We start from the raw sequence: 13,014 nt of genomic DNA, 5'->3' as shown, positions 1-13,014 counted from the left end.
ATGCTGAGATCTTGATAGGGGTTATCTCGCTTCTCAGGAAGCATGCATTCCACCACTCAGCCCCATTCCTAAACACATTTTCCGAAGGAATATAGAGGGTCAGAGAAGGTGAGTGACTTGCCTGAGATCACACAGCAGCAAAGGTTGGAAGTGGGACTCAAACCCAAGTTGGTCTGACACCAAAGGCCACATTCTTCCCCTGGCAGCTCAAGAATGACAGGCTCTTTTTTTGTGTCTCCTTCTAGTGTCCAGACAGCAGTGGACTGTAGCAGCAACAGAAAAGAGATGTAAGTTAACCCTGAGGAGAACTGAACAGTTAACATTGAAGTCAAGAACCAGGCCCTGGCTCTCTGTGTCCAGTGTGCAGAGGGAACATCCATGCCCACTTGGAGAATTACTGGCGATGCCCATGATAGCTCAGCCTCCATGGTCATAACATATGGCACTGGGGACATGTTAGTGAATGGTGCAACTTGTTTTAGACAGAGAGGAGCCCATGACATATCCTATCACCATCCCCCTCAAATACCTTCAGTGGTTCCTTATTGCCTCAGAATAGACTTTATAGATTGGCATTTGAGACCCACACATATCTGATCCTTACTTCCCTCTCTATCTGGGACTCCTTCTTTCCATATCATCCATGCCCTGTCCCTTTCCAACCTCCATATCTATGTATATGCTGTTCCTTCCAGCTCAAATTCCTTTCTCTAGGTCCTTCATGGTCAAGACTCAACCCAGACAAGTTGTGACTCAACTATCATTACTTAATGCCTTCCCTTATGTCTCCAAGGATTAAAACAATGCTCCTTCCTTATCTTCCTCCTTTGTGTCCCTCTATGTTGTATTGATAATTTTCACCTTTATTATATGCTTATTTCTATAGGTGTGTACTCTGCTAAGATGGAGTCTTGAGGACAGGGTCAATGTTGGGTTCATGTTTACAGCTCCTTCCCCTGGTGCCCTGCATAGAGTGTTCTATGCCCTGCATAGAATTCATTCATTCTATAAATGAATTTATAGACAGACACAAATAGTGTTATAGGTAAAGATAATGATATACATATCAATATTGGTATAGATATCAATAAATACAGTTGCATGAGTATATAAACCAGAAAATAAAATAATCATTGAATACCCACATCTATGACAGGCCCACACAAGGCCTTATTTCAGAATTAGGGAACATAAAAGTAAAGTCTCTGTCTACGAAGATATTCTGGTTAGGGCAGGCAGAGAGTTAACCCTTGACATATTCCATGGACATATCATTTGGTGTAAAATTCAATGCCAAATTTTACTCTAAAATCAGAATTGTCTCAACATCTGTATCAGAGTATTTACCTCTCCAAAGAGGAGCAGCAGTTAGCATCATGGGCACTGGAATCACAGAGACCAGGGTTTGCATTCCACCTTCATCACTGGCTAAGTGGGTGACCTTGGCAAGAACCAAGGTCAATCCCATTACTCTCGAATCCCATTACTCTCACCTATGTAATGGGTACAGCACTGGTTCCCATCTCTCAGGGATGGTACTCTGAGCACTGATGAAGTTCTTGCATATACAGCACTTAGCACATGCCTGGCTGAAGCTTAGTGGTGACTATCTAGTTATTGCTGTTACTGTGGTTGTCATCGTGCTGACGGCATCCTGTCTTCTGGTTCCAGAGATAATGTCTCTGTCCTCAGCTCCCAGCCAGAGGGCAGTCTGCAGTCCTGGTTGAGTTGTACTCTGTCCCTGGGCACAGATACCATGAGGACTCCCTCTCGACAGTCAGCCAGCAGCAGTCCCATCCTCAGCTCCAGGTAAGAGTATGTCCCTGCTGCCTCTGGATGGCCGGTAACTTGAAGAATCTCATACTTTGAAGGTCGTTTTTCATGGCTTCCATCTTTTCCAGCTAAGGCAAGGAGAAGCATGGCCATGGACAGTGTGAGCTATGACCCTGCCACTTTTTAGCTGAATGGATTTAGGCAGGTTTGTTATCTTCTCCGAGCCTTCGTTTCCTTATCTGGGCAATAGGAACTATAATTCTGTTTACTGCTCTAAACTGTTGAAATGATGAAGATCTGATGCCCCCCTCCCTAAAGATGGTTCTCCGGATGATTTTTAAATAGCATGTGGTGAACATTTTTAAAAATAACTGTGGATTTATTATAGTTGCCTTCTATCTAAAGCAAGTCCTACTTGTCTACAATTTATAGATTGTTCTGGATTTAAAGTTTTCTTTTGTAAACCTATTCATTTAGACATTTCTGTATTTTGGAGTTTTTTTAATGGCAAATCAGTATCGAGACAGTTAGGCTGGATGATTTCTCCCTCAGAGATTTTAGTTTTGTTCTGAATGTCAAGGTTTTATGTTCTCCCCACCACAGAGGGAGATGGATCCAGTTACGGCCTGAGAGAAAACTCTTGCAGATCTGTAGGATTGCCAACAATAGGTTCCTCTGACAACCGGGCTTTGGGAGCCACTCTTAGTTTAGGACTTAAATCCATCTTCACTCTTGTTTTTCTGCCAGCTTCGTTTCTCTCAGCTCATTTGGTTTTCCTTTTCAAGGGCGGCCCTCTTGTAATTAGGAGTTAATGGCCATAAATCAGAAATTATGGATTAAGCAGATGCATAATTAAGATGAAATGCACACTGCTTTTGTGATAACAGGAGAACCAATGTGATAAAGTAGAAAGAAAAGTCCCAGACTCAAGGAACAAATGCAGACAACCTCTTCCTGACTTGAAATGTGTTTGCTCTGAAGGAGGTGGGGGTACCATCTCTACAAAAAGAAGGGGGTGGAAGTTCACACTAACCTTTTGGGCATATTCAGCAAATGGCAAATGTCTGACGCATGCCTGCAGATAATCTTAGGCTGAAAAATTTGACGTTGAAAATATCAGAGGCTCTAAGAGTGGGGCTGCATCTGGGGAGTTAATCAAAGCAAGATTATCTGATTACTGCTCTTAATTAAAAACAAAGGCCTGTATGGAGAAAGGGTCATCTCCACCGTGAACCCCAAAGGATGAGGACTTTTTCTTTCCTGATAAATACATACCCCTGTTTTTCCCCCATCAGCCAGTGTAGAAGGCAACAGAAATAGCACTGGGGGTGGCTGTAACCGGATGGGAATGATCATTAACACAATATTTGAGTTTTGTAATTAACAGTTGGACAAACATACCTCACTGTATTGTGTTCATGGTATTGCACGGTCAGATATCACATTTCTTACAAACCAGAGGTTTGTTGAGTCAGTCAGTGTCATTTATCCAACAGCATTTGCTATGTCTCTCTGTGTCACATTTAGTAATTCTTGCACGATTTCAAACTTTCTCCTTACTATTATATTTGCTATGATGATCTGTGATCAATGATCTTTGATGTTACTGTTGTAATTATTCTGGGGCACCACGGATAACATGTCCGTATAAGATGGCAAATTTAATCAGTAAATGTGTGTTCTGATTGCTCTGCTGACCAGCCGTTCTTCTCATCTCTCTCCCTCTCCTCGGGCCTCCCTATTCTCTGAGACATAACAACATCGAAATTAGGCCCATTAATAACCCTACGGGGGCCTCTAAGTGTCCAAGGGAATGGGAAAATCACATGTCTCTCACTTTAAATCAAAAGCTAGAAATGATTCAGCGTAGTGAGGAAGGCACGTCAAAAGCTCCAAGGGGGCTAAAAGCTGGGCCTCTTGTGCCAAACACCTGGGCATATGCTGGACACAAAGGAAGAGATCTTGAAGGAAATGACAAGCATGACTCTGGGGAACAGACGACTGATTAAAAAAAAATAAACAGCCTTCTTGCTGATCTGGAGAAAGGTACGTGGTCTGGATGGAAGATCAAACATGGCACAACACTCCCTGAAGCTGAAACCAAACCCAGAGCAAGGCCCTGACTCCCTTCCATTCTCTGAAGGCTGAGAGAGGTGAGGGGCTGCAGAAGGAACGTCTGAAGGTAGCCAAGGTTGGTTCACGAGGTTTAAGGAAAGATGCCATCTCCATAACACAGAAGCACAAAGGGCAGCAGCAGGTGCTCATGTAGAAGCTGCAGTGAGTTCTCCAGAAGCTCCAGCTCAGATCATCCATGAAGGTGGCTACACTCAACAATGGATTTTCAGTGTTGATGTAAGAGCATCCTATCTGAGGAAGATGCCATGGAGGACTTTGGTAGCTAGCGAGGAGAAGTCAGTGCCTGGCTTCCAAGCTGCAAAACATGGGCTGACTCTCTTATAAGAGGCTAATGCAGCTGGGGCCTCTAACTGGAAGCCACTGCCTGTTCTGCAAACCCTAGGGCCCTGAAGAATGATGCTGCATCTACTCCACCTGCACTCTGTAAATGGAACAGCAAAGCCCTAGATGACAGCATCTCTGTTTACAACACAGTTTACTGAATATCTTAGGCCCACCGTTGAGACCTGCTGCTCAGAAAAAAAAAGAGATGCCTTTCAGAGCACCACTGATCACTGGCAGTGCACCTGGTCACCCAGGAGCTCGGATAGAGTGGAGATGTACGGGATTAATGTTGTTTTCATGCTTACTAACACAACATCCATTCCTGCAGCCTGTGGGCCAAGGAGTCATTTCATCTCTCAGGCCTTATTATTTAAGAAATACTTTTGAAAGGCTAGAGCTTCCATAGATAGTGTGTCCTCTGATGGGTCTGGGCAAAGTAAACCTTTGGAAACCTTCTGGAAGGAGTTCACCATTCTAGATAACTCTAAGGACATTCCTGGTTCATGGGAGAGGTGAAAACAGCAATGTTAATAGGAGCATGGAAGAGGTTGATTCCAACCTTTTTGGAGGTCTTGGAGGGGTTTGAGACCTCAGTGGAGGAAGTAGCTGCAGATGGGGTAGAAAAAGCAAGAGAGCTTGAATTAGATGTGGAGCCTGAAGATGGAATCAGAACTCTTGAGAAAACTCAAAGCAATGAGGATTTGTGTCTCGTGGATGAGCAAAGAAGGTGGTGTCTGGAGATGGGAAGTGCTCCTGGTGAGGATGCTGGAAGAGTGTTGACATGATGACAAAGCATTCAGGATTTTCCACACACACCATCAATAAGGCAGCGGCGGGGCTTGAGAGGACAAACTCCAATCTTGAAAGAAGTTCTGCTATGGGTAGCATGCTATCCAACACCATCACCTGCTTCAAAGAAATCCTTCATGAAAGAGAGAGTCCATTGACATGGCAAAAGTTGTGTTGTTTTATTTTAAGGAACTGCCACAGCCTTCCCCAACTTTCAGCAGCCACCCCCTGATTTGTCAGCAGCCCTCAGCCTGGAGGCAAGACCCTCCACCAGCAAAAACAAGATGACCCGCTCAAAGCTCAGATGTTAGCATTATTAGCAACAAAGTATCTTTTCACTAAGGTACGTACTTAATTATGCTCTTTTAATAAGACAAAGCTATTGCACATTTAATAGACGACAGGATAGTGCAAACAGAACTTTATGTGCACCGGAAAGCCCAGAAATGAATTTGACTCGCTTTTTTGAGATATTTTATTGCGGTGGTCTGGAATGGAGCCCGAACGTCTCCGGGGCATGCCTGCGGTAGCATGCATGATAAGGATCCTTAGCCTTCCAGTTGTGCTCTAAGTTGTCGTCACCCATTTGAGTGGGAGATGGGAGTCTGGGGGGGGGGGGTTGGGTACATGGGCTGAGCTCACAGCAGGTGGATTTCTCCCCTCCCTTGGCTCCCTTACAGCAGCGAGATTTGGGGAGAGATTTCTTAACTTTTCTATCCATGTTTCTTTGTGAATAAGCCTGGGTTGTTGTCAGGTTAATGAGATGATGCACAAAGGTGTCATCACTCAGCAGCCCCAGCACCTAGAACAAGTTCAAGAAAATTCGCTTTGTTAGTGTTGGTATCTACTTGATGTCTAGAGGAACCCCAGGAGATGGACATTACCCCTATGTGACAGAAGAGGGATCTAAAGCCCATAGCCCTACCTTACTGCTATAGCTGTGCCTTGGGCAGAGTCTGTCCTCGGCACCCGCAGGCAGCCCAGAGCCTAGCCCCCTTTCCCTCCCTATTCCTTTTCCAAGTCCTCAGGCTTGGCCTAGTACACCTCAGAGCAGTGGTGCCTGCACCAAGTACAGTGATGGGGCAGCAGGCAAGGAGGGATCATAAGCTCCTTGTTTGTTTTCTTTTGGTCTGCCTGCCAGGGGCTGACATTCAGTTGGTGCTCAATAAATGTCTGTTGAGGAGGCACCTGGGTGGCTCAGTCAGTAAAGTATCTGATCTGATTTTGGCTCAGGTAATGATCTCAGGGTCGTGAGATGAAGCCCTACATTGGGTTCCTGAGTGTGGAGCCCGGTTGAGGTCACATCTCAGTACAGACTGTGACTCATGGAGGGTCGGTAACTGATCAGTGTACCACAGCAGGTAAGAAAAGCCAGGCTTCAAGCCCAAATTCAAATCCCTCCAAAGCCTGTATTTGGATTTCCTGCACTACCATGGCTCTCTGACATTTATCCTGCAAATTTTACTGGCAAACAACTGTTCTTAATATTAAAACTGCATGAGGATTATCATTCAACACTCAGCATCGATCCAGAAGATGCCTACTGAGCGCCAGATCCCACGGCAGGAAGCCTGAAATTTTTGAGCACTGTCCTTGGAACATGTTTACAATTTTAAGATCTGAGAACTTCTGAGTGGGAAGGAACTGCTGGGATTATCTGACCCACTTTGCTCATTATGCAGATGGGGGGAACCCAGAGGTCTGCAGAGGGAAGTATCTTACCCAAATTTATAGGAAAGTCTGAGCTTAGAGCTCAGGTGCCTTCTAGCTCTTTCTAACTGCACAAGTCATCTATGAATTCTTCCTCCCTTCAAGAACTTAAAATATAACAGAAAAGACTAAAATCCTATTTTTTTTTGAGAGAGAGAGTGCACACACATGCAAGTGGGGGAGGGGTAAGGGCCAGAGAGGGAGAGAGAGAATCTCAAGCATGCTCCACATCCAGCAGAGTCTGACGGGGACTCAGTCTGACGACCCTGAGATCATGACGTGAGCAGAAATCAAGAGTCGGTTGCTTAACCGGCTGAGTCACCCAGGTACCCCTAAAGCTAAAATCCTCTTAACCATGCCCCCAATCTCAGCTCCCTTCCTAAAGTTATCTACTACTGTCCAGTTTGGTATGCCCCCTTCCACATTTTTTCCTGTGGATTTTTAAACATACGTGCACCTGTAGTACATTTGTTGTGTAATACATATATTCTAGAATATAGAATGTATTTGTGGGCTTTTAAAAGATATCAAGGCACATAGGATGTACCTTATGTGCCACATAAATTCTTACCCTGTGCTTCTTTCCCTCTACAGTATATTCTAGCAATCTTTATCAGTACGCCTAGGCTGGTCTCATTTTTTTCCAGTCCCGCAAAAGATCTTCAAATCATGCTACTGTTTATTTCATTAAAGTCGTCTTCTTTCACTTTCAGCATTTTCTTGGTATTAACTCTGAGCCTGTAAGCCTTTAAAACACACACACACACACACACACACACACACACATTCTTATGCACGTGGGTGCGTGATTTGGTGGGTCTAAGGGCTTTTGCACTTTAAACTTGGCTGGATGCTACCAGATCGTCCCTGTGTCCTTTCTGCTTAGAAGAGGATGGCACTCCTGTATCCCCAGCCCCATGCCACCTGGCACCTCATGGGGCTCAATAAATGAGTCTCTTGGACATTTCAAATTAGACTGAAAAAGAAGGTCACTTTAACAGAAGAGAGAGAGAAAGCAGTTTTCTGCCAAAAAAATAAAAGCATTCCCTGCATTATTTATAAGAGGCCGTCAACCCAAGAGAAATATACCTGAAGCCTTATGATTTACAGTCCAGGAGCCATGCAGCTGCTGCTGATAAATGCAAGAGCTTCTGGAGATGGAGACACTAAATTACCTTTGTGGCCCCCAGAGAAGAAGTTTATGGGGTTGGTGGTAGCAGTCACACTTGGCTTAGATTCTCTCCTAACCTCTGGCAGCAGGTGGTGCCAGGGCGGTCCAGGGACGGGTCCATTCATCTTGGCCCCCACCGTGTGCCTGACCTTTCCTACCTCTGCCCTTGCTAGAAAAGTGTGAAAGTGGGGGGCCTCTCCCCCACTTCCTTCTTGTCTTCAGAGTACATCAGGCTTTCCCTCCTTCACTGTAGACCCTCTTCCTCACCCTGTAGCCCCACTGTGGTCTTCCTTTTCCTCCCTTTTGGAGTCAGTCTTCTCCAAAATGGGGTTTCATACACACTGTCTGTACTCATACCCTCCCCCATTCCTGCCACTGAGAGCCTGGCCCCTAACACTCGTCGAAACTTTCCTCACCATGTCAGCAGCTTCCGAAGGGACAGATGGGGGATACATTCTCTGGTCTTGGCCTTTCTCTGGACTAAGAAGTTGGCAAAGTGTCAAACACGTCTCTGTTCATTCAGCCTTGTAGATGTTTCTGCTCCTTGGGGCTCCTCAAACCTCTTCTGGTCTTTGCCTTCCCACTCCCAGCCCCCAAATGTGGGGGGTCATGGGGTAATGCCCTCGCCTGGCTATTTTGCTCTCTACCTGATCCCAGATGATCCCCATGTGATTTTATATCCCCCACTGTAAATGGGCAAACCCCAGTCTAAACCTCCAGCTCTTAAGCTCTCCCAGGTTTTAAATGGAGACATCGTATCTATTGCCTGCACTGAGGAGATGACCTCTCCCTGGTGTCTTAACTCAACATATCTGGGAGGAAGTTTTTGCCTTCCTGTCCACACTGTGTTATCAGTATCATTTGGAGGTCCTATCATTCATAAAGCCACCCAAACTGGGTCTTCTCAGACTATCAACCCCTCTCCTTCATCCTCATAGTCAACAGATCCCCAGATCTTTCTTATTCTTCTCTCCCCCAAATACTCTTGGCTCTCTCTGCTTCCATCCTCGCTGCCAACACTTGTAAGTCAGGCTGCCATCATTTCTGTCCTAGATGCTGACAAAGAGTTTCCAATACCATCCTCCCTCAGTCCATCCTTTACACTTCAGCCCGTCTGATCCCTTTAAAGTAAAAATCTTGCTGCAGTGGCTTCCCATCTCACCTCAAGAGTCAGCAGACTCCTGCCTGTAGGCGAAATCTGGCCCTTGACCTGTTTTTATAAATAAAGTTTTATTGGAACCCAGCCATGTCCACGTTTTTGTTCTTGATTTTGCATATTATTTTTCACTGTTCCTGCACTGTGATGGCAGAACTGAGTAGTTGCAATGGAGACCAGATGGCCTCTAGGCCCAAAATTATTGCCGTCTTCCCTTTACAGGAAAACTTTGGTGATCCCTGCCCTCCGGGATAGAACAGGATGGAATTCAAGCACCTTAGCAGGCTTATAGTGCCCTACGTGATGTGGCTTTTGCCTGCCTTTCTGGTCTCATTCCCTCTATCTCTTCTTCATACTTGGTTCCCCATATGGATTATAGCTCTCCCTCATCCACTACACTCTTCCCCCTCCTTGATCTTTTGTCCATGATATTCCCTCTGACTGGACACCCTTCTGTTTCTTCACTTAACTCTTACTCATCCTCCAAGACTCAGCTCATGGATTCCTTGCCTCAGGATGCTTCCCTGATGCCCTGGCTGGGTCAGGAAGTGACTACATAGTCCTTCAGATCCCATAGTGCTCACTGTTTCATGCTGAGATTATCTGCTCAGGTGTCTTTCTCCCTCATGAGGTTGTGAGTCTTTTAAGGAAACAAATCTTATCCTTTTCTTCTTATACCTCAGCACCTAGCACAGTGCCTGACACATAGCATATACTCAGTAAATATCCATGGAGCAAATGAATGATAGTGGACAGAAGTTAGATGGCCCTCACAAGTGTAGTTTGAAGGATGATGCTGATATCAAAACCATGGGTGGACTTAACAGACTGTTTGACTCTCTCCAACATTGATGGAATATAGTGGGAGTTACTCAAGGACTGGGCCCCAGCTCCCCCAGAGTAAAAGCTGAGGGCAGAGGTGAGTGTTAAGCCAGATCAGTCAGAGATCTTGAAGACACATTTCAAAAGAGGTAAGGGGAGAACAATGGACTTTGCAGTGTGGTGGATCTTGTTTCCAATCCCAAGTTATTAGCCATCTGACAGCCCCTCTTCCAGGCTTATATCCCCTTTGCAGGATTGAAGAAATAATAGCTATAGCAGTGGCTGATAGAATCCCTGATATGAACTTGGTGTTTAATAAGCAAGAGTTCCCTTCCACCCTCCTTCCTTCCCCCCTGGCCAGACTGGGTGATGCTGTTCTGGGAGGCAGGGATACTGACAGACAGGCAGGACTAGGGAAACCTATGTCTGGGTTCTAATAATCCCATGTCCAGAGACTGTGGAAGTGAGCCAGACTTGCAGCAGAAAACCATGAGCACAACAAAGAATCCCTTGCCAGTGAAAGTGGAGTGTCAGTGAACAGTGTTACATATGTTGAACCTGATGTGTTTGAGGATGTTCAAGTGGAATCATCCAGAGGTTTTGAAGTCTGGGCTGGATCTATGAAGATTCCAGGACTTCTCTGTGTAATGTTGGGATTTGCTGGGGGGTGGGGTATAGATGACATAAAACCCAACTCAACCTGGCTTGTACAAAATGAAAACTAGTATTATGTCATGCAGCTTAGAAACCAAAGGTAGATCTAGCTCCAGGCATTATTGGACCCAGGAATTAAAAAATGATCCTGGGGATTTGATCCCTCAGCAACCTCTCTGCCCTATTCTTTTCAACACTGACTTTTTTGCAAGGGAGCAAGATGGCGGCCAAGATCTTCTAGCTCATGCCTGTACCACACAGAGTAAAAAAGTAGAGTGGGCTTCTCTCTTCAAAACAGTTCCACCAAAATCTTGAGCTTGACTTTTATTGGCCCAAAGGGAGTCACATGTCTTTTCTGAACCAGTCAGAATGAATAAGGAGAACAAAGGAGTCTCTTACCCTAGGCTCAAGTCGGTGTTCTCACCTGGTTCTGGGAGATGGAGTTATTCCTGCCCAAACCACAGGAACACTGGGGGAGGAAGGGTTTCCCCAAAGGATAAGGGGATATATTATCTGAAGCAGAATAATAATGAGTAGATAAAAAACAAATAATCAAAGCAAATGTTTTCCACCAAGGGGAAGATTGAATTATGGGAGTGGACAAAAATTATGCATACAGAGTCGATTGGGAGGTGGGTAAAGTAGGAAAAGAGAGGACAGTAAGAAAAGAAAAAACATATTCAAGTGTTTGAGGTCCCATTGAGTAGCCTTGGGAAGCCCAAATAAAATTGTGTGTGTCCTGGTCAGAGACTTTATTTATCCCTAAATTTCAATGACCAATCTATCATCACATAATTAGTGATGCTGTGATTTGAATTTATTACCAAACATGGCTCTCCGCTGTTGCTATTGGACTTGTACCATATTGCAATGTGAGCATGGAAATTATTGTATAAATTATTCTCACTCACATAATCATCGTGATTTTAATTACTGTGTAATCTTCGCTAATTACTGTTGTATGTATCATTTGCTTTGGTGCCGATTTAACACAACCGCTGTTCGTTTGGCTAAACGATGGCATTACAACTTTTCCTTTTTCTGGGGGAAAATTTGCTTTCTGTAAACATTTGCAGCCCCATACTCTCGGCTTGCCATTCTTGGTTTAAAAAAGGAGATTTAGACATCAACTTCCTTTCGCCCCCGTTGATTTTTATGTGGGATGAGGCTGGCTTGAATTAGTAAAAAGGTCTAAATTACAGGGTATTGTTTTTAAAATAAAGTTGTATGCCTTTCAGGAAAGTGCAATTAGTCTACTACAGAAACAAAGGCAAGGATGGGTCACACAAGGCCTGCTTAAATGATTAGATAAGAAGCGTCTGTAATTAGTTCATTAATTACGCAAATGTGAATGGATGGTACTTCGTGCTAGAAACAGGTCGTTCTCAAAGTAGGTTAAGCATTCACCGCTAATCTTATTTCAATAGTACATTTATTTACTGGTCTCTGCATTCTTAGAACTAGAGCTCAGGATCATTTTAATCCATCCTAAAGATACTTAGTGAACAGACCTCTCATGAATATAGTTTTATGTCTTCCTGAGACAAAGGGGTGCTATTCAGTTTTATCAATCTTAGGAAGAGTAGTGGAAACTGAAAGCATGAAAATGTCAGTGCAAACATATTTACCACAGAACCCAGGCCTGTGCAAACAGAACCGGAAGTCTGGCTCTGCCCAGGAATCAGCCTTGGAGCAGCATGTGTCCTGGATGGGTTTTCTACTTACAACTCCAGATCTTGGATGGTAGATACGTTGTTCTCTCAGGAGTTTCGAGACTCATCTAATTTAGCTGCAAGTTTGTGTAAGAACCATTTAGATTAAAGTATCTGTGGCTCTCAGATTGAGCTCTATTTTGGTGACATGGACCTATCGTTCAAATACACATCCAGAAAATTGCATCTTTATGAAATTTTCAAAAATTGGCCCTACCCGTTTAATTACTACCAAAAGCAAAACCAGATCATCTCAGGTGCCCCTAAATCCTTCTTGAGCCCGTTTAGGTCATGACCTCATCCTTCCTCAAAGGTAACCACCATCCTGACTTCTAATGCTATGAATTAGACATGACTGTTTTTTTTTTTTTAATTCTATATAAGAGGAAGTATCCAGTAGTACTCTTTGGCACCTGGCTTCTTTCTTTTAATACTATGTGGATTTTTTAAAAAAATATTATTTATTGTATTTTAGAGAAAGAGAGAGAACATGATCAGGAAGGGCAGAGGGAGAGGGAGAGAGATTCCCAAGTAGACTCCATGCTGAACTCATATCTGGACACTGGGCTGAGATCACAACTTGAGTTGAAACCAAGGGTCAACTGCACCACCCAGGTAGCCCCATTTAATGTTATGTTTATGAGCTTCATTCACATTGTTGCATAAGGGGTAATTCCCTTGTTTTCTTTGCTCAATAGTCCATAACTGTGGTTCTCAACTGGAGGCAATTTTGCATCCCAGTCTCTGCCAGGAGATAGTTGATAGTG

General features: G+C 44.3%; 1 protein-coding gene across 1 annotated transcript in view; it reads left to right on the top strand.

Moving 5' to 3' along the window:
* Positions 1–13,014, top strand: part of MYO18B (myosin XVIIIB) — a 237,265-nt gene that overhangs the window by 208,968 nt on the left and 15,283 nt on the right. The window contains exons 40-41 of the mRNA XM_044244039.1: positions 246–287; positions 1,672–1,809. Of these exons, the coding sequence (XP_044099974.1) occupies positions 246–287; positions 1,672–1,809 (180 nt within the window). The remainder of the gene's footprint in view (positions 1–245; positions 288–1,671; positions 1,810–13,014) is intronic.

Source organism: Neovison vison, chromosome 3, assembly GCF_020171115.1.
Source record: "Neovison vison isolate M4711 chromosome 3, ASM_NN_V1, whole genome shotgun sequence".
Taxonomy (NCBI): domain Eukaryota; kingdom Metazoa; phylum Chordata; class Mammalia; order Carnivora; family Mustelidae; genus Neogale; species Neogale vison.
This window is presented reverse-complemented; position numbering and strand designations above follow the sequence as displayed.